The sequence below is a fragment of the Crocodylus siamensis genome, chromosome 8, assembly GCF_052110815.1.
Source record: "Crocodylus siamensis isolate JL-2025a chromosome 8, ASM5211081v1, whole genome shotgun sequence".
Taxonomy (NCBI): Eukaryota; Metazoa; Chordata; order Crocodylia; family Crocodylidae; genus Crocodylus; species Crocodylus siamensis.
In genome coordinates this window covers 77,774,414-77,796,041 of record NC_143402.1, presented here as the reverse complement: position 1 = coordinate 77,796,041, position 21,628 = coordinate 77,774,414, and the positions used below count along the sequence as shown (strand labels likewise).

The following is a 21,628-nucleotide window of genomic DNA, read 5'->3' as shown; positions in this document are numbered from 1 at the left end:
GGATGCCTGTCTCTCATGCCCCTTAGTGTCAATGCACCAAATTTCTTGGAAGCATCATTATAAAGGGTTGCACACTGTCAGAAGCACATCTGTGCTGAATTTGGGAAGAGCAGGAGTTCTCAACCTTCCTGATTCAAGGGTGAAGGTTTTCTCCAGCTATTTAAGTTGGTCTAATAAAAGATACCGGATTCACCCAAAGAACCTTGTCTGCCTTCTTGAGTCAAGACACCCCTAGGTAGATTCAAAGTCCCCCCCATCCCCTTGGAAAATGTCACCTCTTTGTTTAAAAGAGTGAAAACTCAGAGAAATAATAGTGCATTTTTTCTGTTGCAAAGAATGCAGGAAGCCCAGCACTATAGACATCTGTTGGAAATCTCTGGGTCTGTCCTACAAATGATGTTTGCAAACCTTACATGGCGCAATTGAGCAGACGCCCTTGAAAGGATCTCGAGGCACCCCGGAGTGCTGTGGCACCCTGGTTGAGAATCGCTGGGGCAGAGGTTGAGTCAGTCGCATGTGTTTAGCAAGAGGATTTGTCTGTCTCTCCAAGCTCCTACGGTGTTTTTTTTTTTTTTTAACATGCTGCTGTTTTTATGCTGTGTAGTGTCTTCCTTTTGAAATCATGCCATTGATTTTCAGTAGGTCTGCTTGGATACCCTACTCAATAGGAGGGAGGGGAGCAGCGTCTGCCCCACCTTCGGGCCTGCAGCGGGCTAGACAGTCAGGGGCGGGGAGGTCTGTAATTGCAGGGTGCAGAATAGCAGCTGGGGGTGCGGCAGGGGAGCTGGGTGAAGTGATCTCACTAGCGCCTTGCAAATGCCACCCTGCTCTCTGGGTTGCCTCAGCCGTCTGCCTGTGTCTAGCACCCATTTGGGGTAAGGAAGAACAGGGCAGGTGTTGCTTTCACCATCTGGCACCACTCTCTTTGCCCTTTCTGGTTTCATTGCTGAGCTAGATCCGGCCAACATGTGGCAGCAACTGCCCCAGACCCCTTGTTAGCTGGGCTATGAGCCCACCCAAGGGGCAGGTGGGCTAGAAGAAGCAGGGGATGACTCCCTCGTAAACACTTCTAATAGTATCTAATAATAATAACTAACATCAGTCTGGGGCATCTTCACGGCCACTCTATTAAAGCTCTTTGCTTGTCGCTTATTCGCTTCAACCTGTTCGGAAATTCGGTGCACGCAGAGAGGCTGTGGCCCGGGATCCCCTCGGCAGAGCAGTGAGTTTTGCAGGGAGGTGGCTCTAGCCAGCCTGTTTGCAAAGAGGGAGGGAAAAAAAGCATTGAGCCAATAAAAGAAAGTGACTTTATCTCTTGCGTTTTACAGTCGGGGGAGATACAACCGGTCTTACGTTACAAGCAACACGCACGTGGCATATACAACATAAATTATAGATCACGGGGTCGGGGGAGGCAGTGGAATAGGAGTTTTGCTCCGGCGAGGAGGGTCATCGCGGCTTTAGGGGCGAAACCTGGTATCCCACCACCCGTCTTCACAGCCGGCGTGTAACCTGCCGACGGAGGAGCGGAGCCCGCGATCCCCGAGGACGGCAGAGTCCAGTCGCCCCTTCTAGGATGGCGGGGCACGGTCGTGGGGCAACACGGGCTCATGGGACCCACCGGGGCAGGGGCCGACCGCCACACGCACGCACACACGATACCGAACATGCACAGTGGGTCTCGCACGCCGGCGAGCACGGGGGGTACAAAAGGCCGACGCGTCGTTGGGAGAGCAGGAGTAGCCAAAATCCCGCGGTGGGTCCGTGCTGTACGTACAGCCTCTGTCTCCAGCACAGCCGGGCTGGGGCGCGATCGACTAGTTGGGGGGGTGGGTCAGAGTCTTTGTCCCTTTTGGGAAGGGTCCCGGGAAGCTCAGACCAGGGGCCCAACTGTCCTTACGTCTAGCTAATGCCAGGGGGCTCGGTCCTGATCTTCCTGACACTGGTTCAACTGGAGTCCGCTGAAGAGGGTCGGCCTCGGGGAAGCCAAGAGCGAGAGGGAAGGAGCAAGGCGGGGGTGTTGTGTCACCTTTTGGGTAGAAAAATGACAACTCTGGTTAAAAATGGGGGAGGTAGGGCCTGATTTTCCTCTCCCTTCTCCCCATTGAGCAGAAGCTGCTTTGGATCAAGCCCTTAGCGGGGGGCCAAGCCAGCCTTCCCCTGCGGGTGTCGGTGCAATTAATCCTGCAGAGCAGAGGAGCGGACAGCAGAGCCAGGCCCTTGGGGGGACAGTTGCTTTCTCCTCTTTGGGGCGTCTGGCCAGCAAGGAGCTCCCATCCAACAGGCCCGGCAAAGCAATGGCCGAAGCAGGCGCGCCGGGTCCCAAGGGCGATGCGCCAGGATATCCATCGCCCGCCTGCTGCTCCCAAACACCCGGCTGTCCCGGGGGCTGTGGCCCAGATCTAATGCTGATTCCTCCTCTCTTGCAGAGCGGCTGCTTTGCTTGGGCTCTCGTTTGCCGTGACATTTTCTGTCTCGCGTGCGCACGCTCCCCATGGTCAATCCCCTGGGCCAGAGGTAATTTGGGTGCTGCCTTGTTCTGAAACCTGTTTTAATATTCCAGTTATTTAACCTGCTGGGAGCTAGGTGGGCTGTGGGCTACCTGGGAGCTGGAGCTGGCTCAGCTCTGCCTTTTGGTGCCTGCAGGGAAGAGAGACCCTGCTTGGCTTTGCTCTCCTAGAGCAGGGTGAATCCCACGTGGGTTGTTCCACGGGTCCCCTGGTTTTCATTTCCTCTCTGTAAAATCTCAGCCTTTTGCAGGGAAAGCCCCTTCCGACGGGAGCTGTGCATGCAGGTGCGATTTCTCTCCCAAGTTATGTGGATGCACGCCTGAAGCTGCAACTGCGCTGTCTGGGGTCCAGCTCTTGCTGCTGCACGCGCGTGTGTTTTAAATGCAGCGGAGAATAGTTGTAAAACAAGAGGGATGGGACCTGCCGGCAACTGCAGCCAGCAACCAGCAAGAGTTTTGTTTCTACACCCCTTTTAACCCAGGGCAGAGGGGAAAGGTGCTGATGTAACAGGAGCGAGACGGCCCCGCATCCGGCTTTCCCATGGGCTCGGGGAAGGGGAGCCTTGCAGCGACTGGCGGACAGAGCAGGGTGCCTTAAAAAAGGGCAATGCCCGGCTGCTCTGGGATCAGATCCCAAGTTCAGGGGTGTCAGCTAAAGGCATCGGCTCTGCCGATGAGCCAGCGGGTGCATTTCAGAGCTTGATTTGAGCTCATGGGCCAAATGGCAGTGGGGAGTGATCTGGGGAGATGGGAGCCCCCTCCTCTCAGGGTAGGGATGGGTGCAGAGTACGGCCCAGCAATGAAGCCTGCAGCAGGAGGGTGGGTGAAGAGCAACCCCCTGCCCTGGCTCTAGATCTCCCCGGCCTTGGCTTCTCCCTCGTCCCCTCCCCGAGCGCCCAGCGGATGGCCCTCAGCTCCGCTCCTGGCCGGCCGCCCCTCCGTACTGCCCGAGACGGTGCACCGCCTGCAACACGCTAGTCCTCAGAGAGATCCCCCCGTGCACCACCACCACATGTCACTCAAGGTAGGAACCGACATTGCCTTTGTCCCTGGATAAGCTGTGTCTGTCCCAGGACAGAGATATCCCAGGATTGGCATGTGCAGCCATTGCCCTTCTAACGGGGGTTTAGCAAGCAGCTGAATGCTGTAGATCCAGCAATGCAGTCCTGGGATAACTGCACGGACCCAGGACGGATGGATGCTACCTCTTCGCCAGGAATTGGCTGGTTTACACAGGATAACGTGTGGATGTCTGTGTGATTGCAAGTGGGTTATCCCTGCATAAATGCAAGGTCTGGGTGCAGCCTGAGCTCAGATGCCTGGGGCTGTTTCAAGCTGCCCTGCCAGCGTGAGGCTCCGTGCCCCAGCCGTGCTCTCCCCACTGGAAGCACAGAGATAAATCACATCCCCCTCCCTCGCCAGGACTGGGGTCACAAAGGCTTGTAGGCACCAGGCTAGAGATGGGCCGTGGCATCTCTTTGTCCTGAACCTGCAGGGCACGGGCTGCCCTGTGCTCGCGGAGGCCGGCGTGTCCGGCGAGGCGGAGGACCGGCCCTTGCCGGGCCCGTGCTGGATGGGGGCAGCTGGCGGTCCCCTCTGCTCTGGAGCCTTCCTGCAGCCTTGGGTACCTTGCAAGGTTGCTATGGATACCAGCTGCAATGCTTTCGCCCAAACACGCCGGAGGGATGCCGAGGACAGGGGGGCACCAAGGAGCCAGCCTGGCTGCTCGCTCAGGGCCCCGACGCTCTACCGGGTCTGGCCTCGACGGGAGCCAGGGCAGCGGGGAATGCAGCCTGCCCCCTTTTCAAACGTCTTTAATGCTAGCCGTGCCTCTTGCACCCCCGGACCTTGGCCTGCTTTGCACAGACGGGGAGCCAGGAGCACGGGGCAGAGGCAGGCATAGGACCCAGGAGCCTAGGGAAGGTCTGATCCAGCCTTGCTTCGAGGTTGTGCTGGGGAAGGGGCGGGGGTGATGCTCAGGATAGGCACTGGCAGCGGAGCAAGCCTGCCAGGACCTCCTGGCGTGCCCGTGGGTGGCGAGTGTTGGGGCAAAGGCGGTATGGAGATCGGCTCGCCGGCCCCCAGCGCAGCGTCCTTGCTTGCTTTGCTACTGAGCTCCACGCAGGGGCTGGCGTGGCATATCCGTGCCGCTGCCGGAGAGCTGGCAGGGAGCTTGGGCATCTGGTCCAGGCTGGCACCTCTCCGAGACTGGCAGACCTAGCTTTTTTCCCTCCAGCCTCCTCCCAGTCCTGCTGGGTTACACTGTTTAAGTGCAGAGCTGGGGGTCGGGCGCCTGGGTCCTTGCTAGGGAGTTGCTGCGTGCATTGGGTAAGTCGCTTAGCCGCTCTCCGGCTCCGACTCCCCCATCTGTCACGGACGGGTGAGACCTGCCTCTGCATCCAAGGTGGATCGATGACGTGCTGCTTGCCCAGGGCGTTAAGATCCCCATCAAGGAGGAGCCAGGGCAGGCACTTGTCTGCAAGGTTATCTTTCCACCTATGCAGTCATGTAGAGACAGTAATCGGTGGCTGATCAGGACAGAGGCCCTGGGGGCTGTGAGCACTAAGAGCCTCTTGCTTGTCGTGTCTAGAGATCTGTCCATGGTGGTTTCTGCCCTGTGGCCCCCAGGGGTGACGGTGGTGGCACCTGGCAGGATCGTGCATGAAGCCACCCTGCTCCTAGCACAGCGGGGACGTGGGGGACAAATGGAGCCACAGGCTGACTCCAGCACCCCCGCGATCCCGCCCCAATGACCCTGTGCGGGGAAGCCTCGCGGCAGAGTCCAGCACTCGTCACCAGCCCCCGAAGCTGCCCCGACATCCTAGCGCCAACCCATCAGCACCATCCTGTCCAGCACACAAAACCTCGGGACCTGTTTGGCGGAGTGAGGATGGCAGGATCGTGCCCCCGCCGGCTCCTGGTAGTGACGGGTGACTTCACCGCGGCTCTCGGAGGTTTACGATGCTCTGCTTTTGCAGCTCTGGCAGGGCCAGGGGGTAATTAAAATCCTCATTGAACCTAGAGAGGTCCAATGAGGGGAAACAAACACCTGCAGTCTCCTCCAGTCCCGACCTGCACTTCTCGACACAATTAACCTGCCGCACGCCTCCTTTGCACAGGTGGGGCAAACAGGGGCCTTTAAAAGCACTGAAAACAGACCCCTTCCCTCCAGACCCAAACAGCCGGGAGCTTGGGCATGATTTTAGCAAGCAGCACAGCACCATCCTCTCCCTAAGACCCCGGGGAGCCATTTGCTCTTGCTCCAAGCCATTCAAGCTCCATCGAGGGAGAGCACACCTTGGCCATGCTTTTTCTATCCTGGCTGTAAGCAAGTCCAGGGATGAGAGCTTCCCCACAGCAGACACGTGGCACCGGGTTGGTGTTTCCACCTGCCGCTGTGCGCCGGCCCCTCTCCACCCCCATAGCCCCCTGTCCCAGCCCTCTGTGCATCTGTGCAGGTCTCAGACCCGCGCAGAGGAGAGAACAAGCTGTGACCTGGAGCTAGCATCTAAGTGGGGGGAGGGAGGCGGGGGTCTGCAGCATGCAGCCCATCCCTTCTGCAGAGGGCTGCTCTTCATTCAAGCCTCCTCTCCTCTCTCCCAGAACTGCAGGACGCCAGCACAAGGGCTTACTCAGACGCTGGGAAAAATCGAGCAAACTTTGCAAAGCTTGGGCTCTAAACGACCCAGTGCTGGGCAGAGCCTCACCGCCCCCCAGCAACTTCTGAGGAAGCAGAAAATTTATCTTTGCAAAGGGCTTCTCTCTCAGCAGAGTGAAGAGGCCTGTTTGACTCCTGGCCCGGCTTCGCCCATGAGCTCGTGCATGGGGAGCTGCGGCCCGGGCTGTGCATAGTCCTTCCTTGCCCGGAGCCTTATCTCTGCCTGGCTGCTGGGAGCTTGTGGCAGCTCTGCTGCAATAAGCGTCTCTCGAGCTGCTCCAAGTGCTCACCAGAGAGTCTGCTGCCATTAAACTGATTCAAACCCCCAGTTGTAAGGGAAGACGGCGCCGCTTTCACGTCCCAGCATGACTATACCATTAGCAAGCCCTGGGGACAGCTGTCAACAGGTGTCTGGGAGCGATGTGCAGGCAGCTCCTCACCCTTCCTCGGAGGCAAGGGGCTGAAGCACAGGGACTTTTGTCTCCCTCCTGCCCCTGGCATGGCTTTTTCCCATACAAATCATGCTTTACCACCCACCTGGCATCAAACCGCTCGAACCTGCCGCGCTGCAGCTCTGGCATCTAAACCTTGGCTTAATAAAGGGCTCCAGGCCCAGCACTCGCGACCACAATACCTCATTTTCATGTGGGACCTGCCTGAGGTCTCTAATGCCCGCGGCATCCCTAACACACCCTTCTTTGCTCTCACAAAGCCTCAGTTAATATTTAATTCCTCTTACGGCAGCAGCATAGAGACGCAGAGCTCGCCGTTGGCCCAGCATGAGGACAGGAGCCCTGTCCCGCAAGCCAGATGCAAGCAGAGGGCTTGGGGGGTAGTCTTTGCTATTAAACTGTTGTGAAAGTCAGTGCCCACGATCTGCTTTCTGCCCTGGATGGCTGGGAAAGTCAGTGAAGTCCATGGTGTAACTGAGGGTCCAAATCAGGTGTTCACTGCACCTGGGAAGGGCTCGCAGGGGGAGGAAAGCTGAGCCACAACCTGGTTAGAAACATCATTTTGCCAGCAGACATCTGCAAAATGCAGCTCTGAGGCCATCTACCCCCTGCCTCAGCGGGTTTAGAAACACAGGAGCTCAGGGGGCTGCTTCTCTGTCGCCGTAGCTAGTGATGCCAGGGCAAATTGTGCCTACCCTGAGTTTGCACCAAAATCAAGGGCTGCGCAATAAAGCATCGGGAAATATCCGTTGTAGACGGGACCTGCACATGCGTGCTTGGCAGCGTGGCACGGGAAGGCAGGGGGTGCTGCCTGGGGAGGGGGTGGTCTACAGGGGAGCCCTATATTTGCGCCCCGGGGCCAGGTGTGGCGTGACTCTGGGCAAAGCCATAGGCATCGCTTCCAAAGCGGTTGCTCCAATTTGGGGTGCCTCTGGTGAGACGATAGGGGTGGACCCCAAGATTAAAAGGCTTTGCCCTGGGAGAAATCCAACTGGTGTTTTCAGCCCTGGATACCAGTGGAACAAGGGCTATCCGAAGACCTCTGACTACGTCACGTGCAAGGCAAGCGGGGGCAGGAGTGGCTGCACGCCTGGTTTTCTCCATCCTAAAAACCCCGGTGCTGCTACAGCTCCAGAGCCCGCGCCCCAACGCTTCTCTCATTACAAGAGCGTGGACTGCTGTGTCCCCAGGGCTTCCCCTTCTCCCAAAATCACCCGGTCGCAAGGGACCTTGCTGGCTACGCGGCTGGAGACTAACTGGGACTTTAAAAGGGAAAAGAAGTCTCTGTTCGGTTTCCCTTGCTCCCCCACCCGATCGCCCGATTAGAGTTTCCCAATCATTGCAGCTGCTCCCGTGGGGGCAGGCTGGGGGCACGGAGCAGATTAGCATCAGTACATTTTTCTTTGCAGCCGAATCCAAACATCAGCACTTGTCCTAGCCCCGGGCATGCAGCCCTCACTGCTCCAGCTGACGTATTTATCCCTATCACCATCCCATCTTGGCATTAAGAGGCTGGACCCCACCTCCGCCATCCCCGCCTGCCTTTCCAAAGCCAGTTCTGCTCTGTCCTGCTTTTCCAGGCGAGCTTTGCTCCAAGCCGCAGGACCAGGAGGACCCAAACCTGCCAGGCCCAAAGGCTGTGGCTCAAGGCCAGACCGATGCTGGCGAGCTGGCTCACCCCGGTCCAGCCCCAGCGCTGTGCAGATGCTGACATGGATGCAGCCTGGACCAGGCTCTGCAGGCCACCGGCAGCGCTAGGCATCCAGCTCGCTGGGACTGCAGAAGGCATCCCGCTACGACAGGCACTTAGGCCCCCATGCACCCGGGGCTGCCTTCCTTTCGGGGATTTACAGAGACTCCTTCCTTGCCTCTCAGAGTTTGTCTCCTCCTCCCCTCTGTAGCGCCGGCGGTCCTGGGCATGTTGACATGGGAACAAGCTCAGCCCCTGCCCTGACATCTCTCCGAGGCAATCGTCAAGCATCCCTCTTGCCTCATCCAGCCCTTCGAAACCACCTTCTCTGCATCAGCAGCGGCCGTGCCCAGCTAAAACAGCCACCCGTGCAGAACTAGTCTCCCGCTGCTTGCAACGTGTGGGCACAGCAGACCCCCCAAGCCAGGCATCTCCAAACCCCTGCAAGGACACAAAGACCCGAGCTGCTAGGCCCACCCTCCACGAGCTTGGTAGGGAAAAGCAAACGTGCATTGCTCAGAAGAGGAAAAGGAGACAGACAATGGCTTTGGGACCTGTGGCCACGAAAATTGCTAGGGAGGGCTCTCAAGTCATCTGCCACAACCCCACGTGCAGCGGGGCTGGACCCGATGATCTGTAAGGTCCCTTCCAGCTCCTGACATCTATAAAGTGAACCTAACCCCCCCATTAGCTCAGGACCGACCCTCTCCCAGCCTGTTTTCTAAAGCAGCAGTGTTTTCCCTGGCTCCCAGGCCACATCCAGCCCATGTCATCCCCACAGGTCTGGAAACGTGCTGGCGGGGGAGCCATGGCAGCATGCACGGCCAGTCCCTTAAAGCCAGGTGCCCAGACCTGCGGGCCAGGTGATGGGGGCCTGCAGGCTAGATCAGCATTAAGGGGGCAGGGAAGGAGGGCACGTTTTACATTGAAGAGAGCATTTTTTGGCCAGCTGAGTCTAAAGGGAGAAAGGGGAAAAGCAGCTGCTCTGAGATCTGAGGTGGGAGAACCAGCCCCGAGTGATCCCCACCCACAGCCAGTGACGGGAAAGACCGGGCACACGCCGACACGGAGGTGCCTGGCTGCCCAACTGGGGACAGGGATGTTTTTCTTCGGATGCGATCCGAGTTTTGTTGCTTCCCTAGTGGCAGGAATGCCGCTAAATAACGCACCGGCAGCCTCCGACAGCAGCGGGGGCCTGCTTAACGATCCAATAACGCACAGATTTGACTGGGGGGGGCCTGCATATTTTCCATGCCCTACCAGAGGGTTTGGCTGTGAAGCTGTGCAGTGGTGCTCTCAGCCAGCTTCGGTGTCCCCCGCCACATGCCCTGCTTTGCAAAGATGCAGGCAGAAATGCCTGTGCGTAACAGGCACGCCGGGGCTGGATGGAGCGTGCCAATGCGTGCAAGCACGTAGCATGCGCACCCCGGGCTGCGGCCTCGGCCCCGCTGTTTCCTCACGCGTGGACGCGGCCTGCGCGCCAGGACCCCTGCCAGCGTCCCTGCGGGTAACCCCAAAGGGACCGATGGCCTGGGGCTGCTGCTTTAAATGCACACGCATGCATGTGAGCACCCGAGCTACGTCCTTCTCGGGCTCGACAGCCACCCCGCCCGCGGCCGAGCAGTTCGTCTGGGTACGGGACCCTGCCCCCTGCCCCCTGCCCCGTGAGTTGTGACACCACCGCCCCCGGACCGAGCAGAGGTCAAGCGCGCTGGACCTGACTCGCCGCCTGCTACTGCCCTGAGGAGGAGGAGAGGAACACTGACGGAGGACAATCCCAGAGTGCCCTTAGATGCTGGTCTGCAGATCCCCATTGAGGAGGGTCCTTTGGGTTTCCGTGGTCTCGTTTAGCCTAGATTTATCCTGCTTGCTGTCGCTCCTGTCCGCATCGTCCATGCCACTGACCTTCACCAGGCAGAGGACGTTCTGAAAGCTCTTCTTGAAGTTGTCGGACAGGAAGGCGTAGAGGATGGGGTTGGCGCAGCTGTTGGCGTAGCTGAGGACCACGACGAAGTCGAACATGCCCTTGAGGGCGGGCGTGGGCACGATCAGGACGGAGACGGAGGAGACGTTGAAGATGTAGAAGGGGAGCCAGCAGAAGATGAAGACGGCGACCACGATGGAGACCATCCGGGTGACTTTCTTCTCGGACTTTTTCCTTTTGGAGGAGCCCACTCGGATGCCGGAGGACTTGACCTTGATGATGATGAATAAGTAGCAGAGGCAGATGATGGTGAGGGGCACTAGGAAGCCCAGGATGAAGGCGTAGATGATGAAGCCCGTGTACCACGCGCCGGACTCGTCCGGCCAGATGATGGTGCAGCTGCTGCGCCCGTGATTGCTCTGCACCCCGGCGTAGATCATGATGGGCATGATGACCACCAGCGAGAGCCCCCACACGGCCACGTTGATCATCTTGGCCGTCCTCGGCCGCCTCCACTTGGCAGACTTGATGGGGTGGACCACGGCCAGGTACCGGTCGACGCTCATGACGGTGAGGCAGAAGATGCTGGTGAACTGGTTGATCCCGTCCACCGTCATGACCACCCGGCAGATGGCTTTGCCGAAGGGCCAGTGGACCAGCGCCACTTGCATGGCCAGGAAGGGCAGCCCCAGCATGAAGAGCTCGTCGGCGATGGCCAGGTTGAGGATGTAGATGTTGGTGATGGTCTTCATCTTGGCGTAGCGGAGGATGACGTAGATGACCAGGGTGTTGCCGCAGAGCCCCACGATGCACACGGCGAAGTAGATGAGGGTGAGCACGGCGTTGCTGGTCAGGTCGAAGTGGTCGCGCGTGCCGTTGCGGGAGGCGTTGGCGGGCGCCGCGGTGGGCGGGGGGCGCGAGGCCGAGGAGTACCAGAACTGGGTGGTGTTGGGCAGGTCCGGCCCCCCGTCCATGGCTCCGGCCGCCCGCGCCGGGCTCACATCCCCGCCCGCGCCGGGGCCGCCAGCCCTGCAAGGCGGAGAACATGGGCACAACCGCGTCCCCGCCGGCCCCGCTCACCTGCGCCCGCCCGCCCCGCTCCCGCTCCCGCTCCCGCTCACCTGCGCCCGCCCGCCCCGCTCCCGCTCCGGCCGGCCCCGCTCACCTGCGCCCGCCCGCTCCGCTCCCGCTCCCGCTCCCGCTCCCGCTCCGGCTCCGGCTCGGCTCCGCGGGGCTGCGCCCGCCCGCTCCACGCGCCGCCCCGCCCCGCCCCGCCCCAGAAACGGGGGCGTCTCCCCCGCCTCCTCGCCGCCCCTCCCCGGGGCGCCCGCAGCCGAGGCGTGGCTGTCCCGGCGCGGTGGGCACCCGGCACACCCCGGCCCGGGAGCCAGATGCTTCAGGAGCTTCGCGGAGGGGTCTTGCCGCCGGGAGCCCCTCCCTGACGACTGCCGCCTGAACTGCTTCCTGGCCGGCTCTGGCTCTCGGGGGTGCTGCCCGGGGCGCTCGCCTCCCCCGCGGAGACGGGAGGCCGAGGAGCGCGGGCCGAGAGCCCTGCATGGAGGGCACAGTATGCCCGGCAGCCTCTGGCAGCCCTCGTTGAGCGGGGAGGGGCGTGGGAGGGCCGACAAGCAGGGTTTAGGGGCGACAGCCTCTGCTCTAGCTTGTTGGAGATCCCGCGGGCAATTAAATGCCAGCTCCCCCCCACCCCGTCGCTTATCGGAGAGACAATAGCGCGCAGGAAATTAGGAGCGGGTTGGAACAAAGAGCCTCAGGCCTGTGCTCCTGATCAACTCTGCGCCCATCTGCCTACTGGGGTAGGTGTGGGGGCACCGGGTCCCCAGGACTGGCAGGAAAATCATTAGCAGCCTCATGGATCTGAAAGGGGCGGGGTGGGCATGGCAAAAAGGTTTTGTCTGAAATAAATGGCACAAAAATCAATAGCAAACCGAGGTGTGCAGGTGGCAGGGGGCAGCTGTCCCCACGGGGCGTTAAGAGCCTGCATGACGGGCACAAACCGAGCTCCGGGGGGAAGGCAGACCTGAGCATTGATCCTTTCAGGCCATGCAAAGGAGCCACGGGAGTAGGCAGGTGCTGCGTGGGGTAGGTGGAAGGGGGTGCCCAGCGAGCGGGCACCCTGCCGCGGCAGGCATGCCAGGGAGGGGGTAGCATACAGGGCCCAGCGCTTTGCTGGTCGGGCCCGGAGACCACGGCTGTGTGAAACGAAGGCTTTGGCCCTCCTGCAGCCCCGGGGCAGCTGGAGCCGAGTGCAAGCGCGACTCTGCTGAGCTGAGGTCCCCCTCGATGCTTGCCCCTTGGAGCCAGACCCTGGCAGGGGGGGTGGCTAAGTGCTGGGCCCCGCTGCCGTGGGGCTGGGGGACTCCTCTGCCCCTCCATCTGCTAGCCCAAAAGGAGGATCCTAAAGCCCAGGCAGCCTCCAGGGCACGGAGAGTTTCTCTGCAGGGCTCGGGCCGCTTCGGCAGGTGCCAGCGCCGCGCTAAGCGCAAATGTTGGGTGCGTTTCTTGCAGGAAACCTTCTCCCCCCACCTTTCTGGGCGGCAAACAACCAGCCCGCCAGCAAGCTACCGCTGGAACCGCCCGCTGCTTGGCTAGCAGCAAGGAAAGGGCTCCAAAAGCAAGCGGGGTAGCCGCGTCCGACCCCCACGCAGTGACCTCCTGTGTCGCTGAGGTTCAGGGATGGATCCTAACCTGATGCAGGGCATGGATGTTAATCGATGTGGTAGAAGGCACGTGAGCATCGAAAAGAAAAGCAAAGGAGCTCTTGAAGCAAAAAAAGCCCCCCGAGCTGCGAAACCAGCGGGAATGAAACGCGGAGAAGACACAGGTTGTGGCTGCCGCGTGGAGCGTTTTGTTAAGAGTCTCTTGGAAAAGCAAGGACGTGTGACCTGTGCGTGCTCCAGGAAGGCGGCCCCAGCGCAGTGCGCGGTGGCTTCGTGCCTCCTCCCGGCTACCTGGAGGAGAAGGCAGCCGAGCCCGTGTCCCGGGGACGCGTGGCAGGAGGAGGGAGGCTGCAGATGGCTTGCAGTACAGACCGCTCTGCCCCGGGGGAGGCAAGCAGCCAGATCCAGATGCTTATGGTCTGTGGAAATCTTCCTTCCACCTGCCCATTTAAGAGTCGGTCTGGAGAGTCACCTAACCGCTGCTCTTTACCACCGCCTTCACCCCTCGGCGATGGAGATGGGCCCAAAGCAAAATCCTAGAGGCACTGAATGGTTCATAACTGGGCGTTTCAGCCCCAGTTTCCCTTGGCCTCAGCATGCCTGCCCCTGGGCACGCTCCTCCTCCGACCCCGTGCTCCCGGGTCAGGGGTCCTGGCTTGCTCTTCCCTGCAGAAGGGCAGCCGCCCAGCTAGGACCCCCGTGGATCGAAGCTTTCTCAGCCGCTCCTCCTCCAGCCAGAGCCGTGGAAACCCTCTGGCTCTGCAGCTGCTCGCCTCTTGCCCTGTCCCGAGCGGTTCGTCTGAGCAGGGGCAGTCCTCAGACCTAGCCGTGGCATCTGGCACTGGCACTGATGCGCCTCTGCCATTTCAAACACCGCATCCCTGCTCTGGATGCTGACGTCACAGGTCTCTCACCCCCCCAAAGTGTCGTCCCAGCCCGCAGGGCACCTGGAAGGGCTCTTGCATCTCAGCCCCTTTGGGATTTTCTCCCGGCGCTGGGTCAGGCTGCTGCGAGACGTCTGGGAGCCCGGGGAGGAGGGTCGGTGCAGAGGCTGTACAGCTGAGCGGGGGGGTCTCTTAGAGAAGTGCCGAGAGAGATTGCCTGTGTTAATGAGGCATAATTAAGAGGGAACCTGGGAGCAGAGACTTGCTAGGCCTCGGGGGACGGGCTGCATGGCCACCCCTGCCCGAGGAAGGAAACTGCGGCCGCGTGGCAGCGCTGACCTGGGTTCGGTGCATCCGCCTTCGTGGCTGGCGCTGGTCTAACAAGATCTATCTCGTCCGCCGCTTTCCAGGCCCACGCCAGGGGCTGATCGGCAGCGTGGCGAGGGGACAAGTTGTTCCAGACACCTTGTTCCCAGTCTGTTCTGCTTCCTCCCAATCCGATTAGGCGGTTTCAGGGGAGGACGGGAGTCCCCCCGCTCTGCGCCCCTGCCCCAGAGGAGCAACCGGATGGCTTGGGGGGGCGCGGTGCAGACTGTGATGAACGTGTCGCTTCATCTCTCACGGGCACCCGGCGCCTGCGCTGCCCTTTCCGTCTCTCGGCTCGCCTCCTCTCCATCCCTCGCTAATAGGCGGACCCGCTCCGGCTCTCGCTGCTGACTGAAGCTACCTTGAATGGCATCCCCCTATTTCAGTTCAATTTTACAAATAATTGTGTTTGCCAGGCAGGAGGCTTGCAGGGCTGTAGCAAGTCAATTATGCTGTTGACTGGGATGGAGAAAGCTTTGCATTTGCTCATTAGCTTAATAAACAGGCCCGGATCATCCCAGGGCCATGCCGACATGACCAAAGCCGGTGTACTACAGAGCCCACAACCCGAGAGCTCCTAATTGGAGCGTGTCTCCATTTTGCAAAGGGCCTCGACTCATTCTGTCCTGCTGCTGTTTTGCCCGAACTGGCGTGGGCTAGGCACATCTCAGCAGCCAGCTGCTGCTGCGGCATCGGCACCGTGTGTTTGTACTGGGGGAGTTTCCTCCTTTGTGGGCGCGTCTACACAAGATGTTTTAAGGGCACATTAGGGCGTGCATCTACATGTGGGCACCTTTAATGAGCTTTAAAAATGGTGATTTGGGGGCTGATTGCACCTAAATTTCCAAGGGCAGGTATCAAATTTAAGTGCAAATAGTTAAAGCGTATTAACGCATGTGTAGGCGCGTTAAAGTGCGTTAACGCTGTGTGTGTGGACTGATCTGGGACTAGCTTTAATCCCAGGTCAATCCACACACAGTGTTAATGCGTGTTCATGCCTGCACGTGTAGACGCCTGCCTAAATGCACTGGATGAGCTAAAGCACATTAAATGTAAGAGTGCTTAAATGCATGTGTAGACACGCCCTCCATGTACTTAGCGTTGTTGGGGGTGGGGTATCTCGCACTCCTTTGCACGGCTGCTAGGCTCTGTGCATTGTGGGACTGTTCCCACGGCATGTGATGGGGCATCTGGAGAAGACGGCTGGAAATCGCCGATTTTTGTATGCTGGAGACAAACCCCAAATAGCCCACGGCTCCTCCCTCTCCGCCCCCTGCGTGCAGCCTGTTCAAGCTGGCAGAGCCTGACCAAAGGGAGCTCAGTGGCCTTCTGCCGAACACCTGCCTCCAGCAGGATGAGTCCTTCGGACTCGGTGCCCAGTCCCCCCCGGGCTGGAGGAGGTGGGTAGCAAGCGGTGGCGAAAGCTGTCCAGCAATAGGTGCCAGCTGCCAGTGTCCACCAGCTGCCTTGATGGCCCTTTGCGGTGGCTGCCCTCCAGGTTTCCAGGCTAATTTGGTTCAGGGGATGCTCACGCGGTGGAGGGAAGAGCCGCTGGCTCCTCAGAGCACAAGAGATGCCACCGGTGCTAAGGGGAAGGGCAGTAAAGCAGGATCTGTCCAGCCTGATCCGTTCCCTGCTCCTCTTCCCTTGCATCTTCCAGCGTTCAGAGGCCTGGGAAGTCGCGATTCAGCGCTGGCACTCCTCCGCTCAGGCCCAGCCCGATCACCACATTTGGGACCAGGAAGGACGTTCATCCCATGGGCAGGTCAGCATGCACGGACGGGGGAGGAGGGGAGGGTTGCTTCCATGCACAGCTTCTTGCTTGGATCTCTAAGTGCATTTTAACAGCTGCTGCGGTGGCAGGACACCGCCAGCCCTTGTCTTTCTGCTTCATCTGCAGCAGGTTTGGGGGCTCGTGGTGTTTTGGAGCAATGGGGCCGTGTGGTTGTGCAACAGGCCAGGCAATGGGATGGTTTGGATGGGGATGACTCTGTCCTGAGCAGTGACCTCTGCAAGGCCCCGCCAGCCGGGCTCTTCTCTTGCTCTGAGGTCCAGCGCATTGCTCCGGGTCCCTAGAAGATGGCCAGCTGTCTCCGGACTGTCCTCCCAGCCCCGCTCCCTGCTGCACGGCTACTTTTGGGACGTGCCAGCTGGTGGGGTTCAGAAAGCACTTGGAAAAAAAGGCCAGGCAGGCAAGGGCACTCCTCTCCTCTTGCTCCCCGAACGCAGCGCTGCGCGGGATGCGAGAGCCTGCTTCGCTGCAGGGCCTGGCACCGCGCCTGGCTCCCTATCTGCCGCTCACTCGTGTCTCTGATTCCTCCCGACGCCTCTGTTGATATCGCCGTGAGATTAGCGGGCTGTGCCCGGCGTGCTGGGGTGGGGACAGTGTGAAAGACGCTGTGTCAATTAGCCATACGTCATCAAGAGGGAATAGCTGCTGCAATGAACCACTGGAATGGCTCCCGTCTTTGCTGGTCGCCCGTTCCCCTTTTGCAGTCTTGGCGGCTTTCTTCCCTTGCTGGGCCCCTCGTTACCCCAGATGTGCTCCTTGGTACCCCCGAGCAGCCTGGTCTGGACTCTTCCCTAGGATGACCCCTGACCCCAGCCCCTTGGCCCCAGGCTAAAAGAGCCCTGAGCTGCCCGATAAGTTTCCAAGTAGCCAGGGCCCGGGCAGGGGGAGCTTGGCGTTGCTCCCAGGGACACCTCCAATTGCTTTGCAGTCCCTTTGCACGCGTTGTGCCGACGCCACGTCCCCGCTCCACCCTGCCTGTCTGCCGGGGTAATGCGGAGCTGCCCAAAGCTCATGGCCCAGCTGCAGCTCCGTGCCCCGGGCGCGCTGCCACGCCGTTCGCCTGCTTCGCCGTCCGGCCAGCGCTCATTGCCTGTCGCTTCGCTGTCACGAATCGGCTGTCACTGAGCCCAGACGCACAGCATCGATTGCTAGTTATCTGGCTTTTAACAGGAAAGGAGCATCCAGGCTTTGTGCAGGAGGACTTTGGCCTCCAGAGGCAGTGGCTGGAGCTCGCTTTGAGGATGGGCTGAGGCTTTCCAGCTGCCAGCGTCCCTGTAAGCAAACCTGCTATCGCGGAGCTGGCCTGCCCCTGGCCTTTTTCAAAGCCTCGTGGCCCCCGCAGAGGAGCTGGCACACAGCTGTGAGGTGAAATAAGTAAAGCCAGGAACAGGAGCCTTCCCTCCTAGGACCCAGTGCTGTGCTCCCATGGCAAGACCATGTCCTGGGGCCGGACTGGTTCTTACTGGGAAATCTTCTGCAGCCCTGAGAGGTTCAGGCAGTTGGGAGAGAGTCAGCAGCGATAGTTAGAGGTGTGCCGAGCGCTTTATCCACCCACCAGCAATGAAAGGTTATAAGGCACTGTTGAGCGGCACTGGGAATCACAGACAACGAGGGGGAGAAGGGGGCTCAGGAGGTCACATCTATCCAACCTCCTGCTCAAGGCAGGACCAGCCCCAGCTCCATCATCCCAGCCAAGGCTTTGTCTACCCGGGTCTTCAAATCTCCAAGGATGAAGATGCCACCACCTCTGGGTCGCCCGTTCCAGTGCTTCAGCACCCTCCTCGTGACAAAGTTTTCCTAATATCCAACCTCAGCTTCCCTTGCTGCAGCCTGAGCCCATTGCTCCTTGTCCTGTCACCTGCCCCCACTGAGAGCAGCCCAGCTCCATCCTCTTTGCAGCCCCCCGGCAGGGAGGTGAAGGCTGCTATGCAATCCCCCTCAGTCTTCCCTTCTGCAGACTCAGTCAGCCCATTTCCCTCAGCCTCTCCTCATAAGTCCCGTCCCCCAGCCCCACAACCATTTCCATTGCCCTCTATTGGACTCTCTGCAATGTGTCCACATCCCTTCTGCAGTGGGGCCCCACAGCTGGATACAGGACTCCAGATGTGGCCTCCCCAGGGCTGAATGGAGGGAAGAGTCACTGCCCTCGATCTGCTGGCACCGCTCCTGCCAGTGCAGCCCAGGATGCTGGTCGCCTCCTTGGCACCACGGGCACACTGCTGGCTCCTATTCAGCTCCTTGCCCCCTGTCCCCCCAGGTCCTTTTCTGCAGCGCTGCTGCCCAGCCCGTCGCCCCAGCCTGCCCCGGTGCGGGGGATCGCTCCCTCCTCAGTGCGGGACTTTGCACTTGTCCTTGCTGAACCGTGTGAGATTTCTTTTGGCCCAATCCTCCAATTTGTTGCCATCCCTGAATCCCAGGCCTACCTCCAACATACCTACTACTCCCCCAGCTTGGTGTCATCTGGAAACGTGCTGAGGGCGCGCTCTGTGCCATCCTCCAGGGCGCTGATGGAGACATTGAACAAAAACAGCTCCAGGACCGACCCCTGGGACGCTCCACTTGATACCGGCTGCCAACTAGACATCAAGCCATTGATTACTACCCTTTGAACCTGATGCTCCAGCCAGTTTTCTATCCACCTTACAACCCATTCATCCAGCCCATAATTCCTTAGCTTGCCTGCAAGGCTGCTGTGGGAGACCGTACCAAAAGCCTTGCTGAAGTCAAGGTATATCACCTCCACTGCTCTCCTGCATCCACAGATCTGGTCGTCTCGTCACAGACGTCAGTCAGGTTGGTCAGGCATGACTTGCCCCGGTGAATCCTTACCGACTGTTTCTAACCATCTTCTCCTCCAAGTGCTTAGAAATGGATTCCTTGAGGATCCGCTCCATGATATTTCCAGGGACCAAGGTGAGGCTAATCGGTCTGGATCCTCCTTTTTCTCTCTTAAATATGGGCACTAGATTTGACCTTTTCCAATCATCCAGGACCTCCCACGATCTCCTTGAGTTTTCAGAGATGATGGCCGGCGCCTCTGCAATCACATCAGCCAACTCCCTCAGCACCACAGGGTGCGTGCCATCCGGCCCCAGGGACCTGTACACATCCAGCTTTTCTAAATAGTCCCCAGCCTGTTCTTTCACCCTTGTTGGCTGCTCGCCTCCTCCCCAACCTATGCTACCCGGGGCAGTAGTCCGGGAGCTGCCCTTGCTTGCGAAGACAGAGGCAAAAAAGGCATTGAGCACTTCAGCCTTTTCTGCATCCTCTGTCACAAGCTTGCCTCCCCACTCAGTAAGGGACCCAACACTTTCCCTGATCCTCCTTTTGCTACCGACATACTTGTAGAAACCCTTCTTGTTCCCCTCCGTGTCCCTTGCTCCGAGCTGAGCCTTCTTCCTTGTGCTTCCTCCCGGTCCCCCGCTCCTCCCAGGGCCTTGATCTCCTACCTAGTTTAAAGCCCTGCTCGCTAGGTTAGCGAGCCTGTCTGCAAAGATGCTCTTCCCAGCAACCCTTCTTCTTGGAACAACATCCCACGGCCGAGGAAGCCGAATCCCTGCTGGCGACACCCCCTGCGGGACGCACCCGCCCTTCCCCTTGACCGGAAGGATGTGCCCGCATCCCCTTCCCCCTGGCACCCAGAGCCCTGTTGTCACTTCTGATCTGCTCGGGGTCACCCCTGGCAGTATCCTTGGTGCCCACATGGATGAGCAGCGTGGGGCAGTCGCCGGAGGGGCGGCTGAGTCTCGGTAGTCCCCCTGCGACATCTCAGATGCAGGCAGCAGACGTCCGAAGGCCCCTCCAGGTGCAAGCAGAGGAGGAAGCAGCCCTGGCATTGCAACGTCCTCCAGCCGTTTCTCTGGGTCTCTTAATCCGCTGCCTCTCTCACGCTGTCCGTCTTCCCAGCGGACCTTCCCTAGCAAACTCACCTGTTTGCTGCTCCTGGGCCCCGAAACATTCCCCTTTCCCGGCTGCCTCTCACCAAGCCTTCAGTGAAGGAAGGTGAGAGTTTCCAAGCAAACCCCCTCGTGCATGCCTCCTGGCTCGGGACTCTAGTTAAGCAAGGGGCTTCAGCACTGGTCTCCCTGCTGCATTTTATGCATGTAGTTCAGCTATTTACACATAGGTTAGCTGCTCTGAATTGAAAGAAAGAGCTTACCTTGAAGTCTCCCCTTCGAAGAGGGGGGCAGTGAACTGACTTGCAAACTGCTCGCCCTGTTTGCTCCCTCCCTGGTCGCTTGGGGAGTCTCCTTTTATACCCTGCTGGGCCCGGCCCGGCCCGGCCCCTTGCCAGGGCTTTTATCAGACACGGGCAGTAGTCACCCAGCTCACGCTGCTCGCAGCACACGCCTAAACCACACACATCCCACCAAACAAACACTCAGCACGCCAAACACATGGGCAGTGCTGGCTGCCTTACCTTCCCAGCACGGGGCCTGGTGCCTGGTGCCAGGCTCCTCTTCCCCGTCCTTCTCTTGCCCGCAATGACCTGCTTGCAAACTGTTTGCTGTGCCTGTTCCCTCGCTCCTGGGTTGCTCAAGAGAGACGTGTGCCTCTGCTGCAACAGGGAAAGGCAGAGCCAGGTGACTCAGGCCACATCCCCGCCCCGCGCCATGTGCTGGGGTTATTGGATAAAGCAGGTGGGCGGAGGTGAGGTGCCGCCAACCTGCCGGAGACTGTGACGGCGATGGGGATGGGTGCAAGGTTTGCCCCGGCCTCTCCCTGTCTTGCCCACACAGCGCACAGAACCGGTGCCCGGGGCTGTGGCATCTCCACCCAGATGCTCACCGTCCTCCCTGTCGAGTCCTTTCCTCTCCCAGCCGGCCCCACTCTCCACATCTGGCTTGTTAGAGTGGCTAATGAAGGATGCAGGCAATAAAGTGGGGAAAATCGATTCCATCCTAAATCAGGGAGGCTTTGAATGGGCCTGACCTTTCCCGAGTGCGATGGAGATGAACACTTTAATAACTGAGGATGAGGGGGCCAGAGGCAGTGTTCAGCCTTCCCGCTTGCCAGGGCTGGGGGCTGGCATGAGAGGAGGTGCTGGGCAACACCCGCGAGGACAGGGCTGGGGGTGTTGGTGTTGGACACGGTGTGTGCATTACCCATGATGTCTCCCCCCTGGGCCTGGAGCTGTGCGGGGGCAGAGAGAAACCAGCTCAGGCCTGAGATCCCAGCATCGGGCCATGTGGCTTGTGATGGAAGGGGCCTGGCCAGATGTGGGGACGTGGCATTGTGCCCTCTTGCAGTGGCAGAGTGCAGGGAGGGGGTCAGAGACCCTGAGCTCCCCCCCACCCAGCTGCATCAGCAGCTGGAGTCTCTCCAGCTCTGCTAGCGGAGACGCTGCTGGGGTCGAATTTGGGCTGGGGGCCACGGCAGGCTCAGGACAGGGACATACGAGCCTTGATTTGCTCTTTGCAGAGCGCACAGCTGGCTGGCACTCCCCCTCGGGGCCTCGTTAGCCGTGCAATTAACAGCTTCATCCATTAAGAGGAGAGAGAACGCTCCCTGGCAGCTGGGGCTGGGCTCTGCATCATGCCTCCAGTGTCTTGCACTGTGGGGAAAGCTCCTCTGGTGCCCGGGGCTGGCCGTGCCGTGCCGTGCCAGGGCGCAGTTGGGTCCCCGCGGCACGGGGCTGAGAAGGGCAGACCCATCCAGCAGTGCCTGTCTGGCTG

General features: G+C 59.8%; 1 protein-coding gene across 4 annotated transcripts; it reads right to left on the bottom strand.

The window, feature by feature from the left end:
- Positions 1-1,296: 1,296 nt before the first annotated feature.
- On the bottom strand, positions 1,297-20,421 carry SSTR2 (somatostatin receptor 2). Of its 4 annotated transcripts, none has more exons than XM_090060305.1 (3): positions 20,374-20,421; positions 10,215-11,262; positions 1,297-2,029 (listed from the first exon to the last, which is right to left on the bottom strand). In XM_090060305.1, the coding sequence occupies exons 2-3, from the start codon at positions 11,205-11,207 to the stop codon at positions 1,907-1,909; spliced, it is 1,116 nt and encodes a 371-aa protein (XP_089916431.1). In that variant the 5' UTR covers positions 11,208-11,262; positions 20,374-20,421; the 3' UTR covers positions 1,297-1,906. The 4 variants fall into 4 exon arrangements, with proteins under 4 accessions (XP_089916431.1, XP_089916430.1, XP_089916428.1 ...); XM_090060304.1 differs by lacking the exon at positions 20,374-20,421 and adding an exon at positions 20,113-20,162; XM_090060302.1 differs by lacking the exon at positions 20,374-20,421 and adding an exon at positions 11,399-11,976.
- Between the last annotated feature and the right edge of the window lie 1,207 nt (positions 20,422-21,628).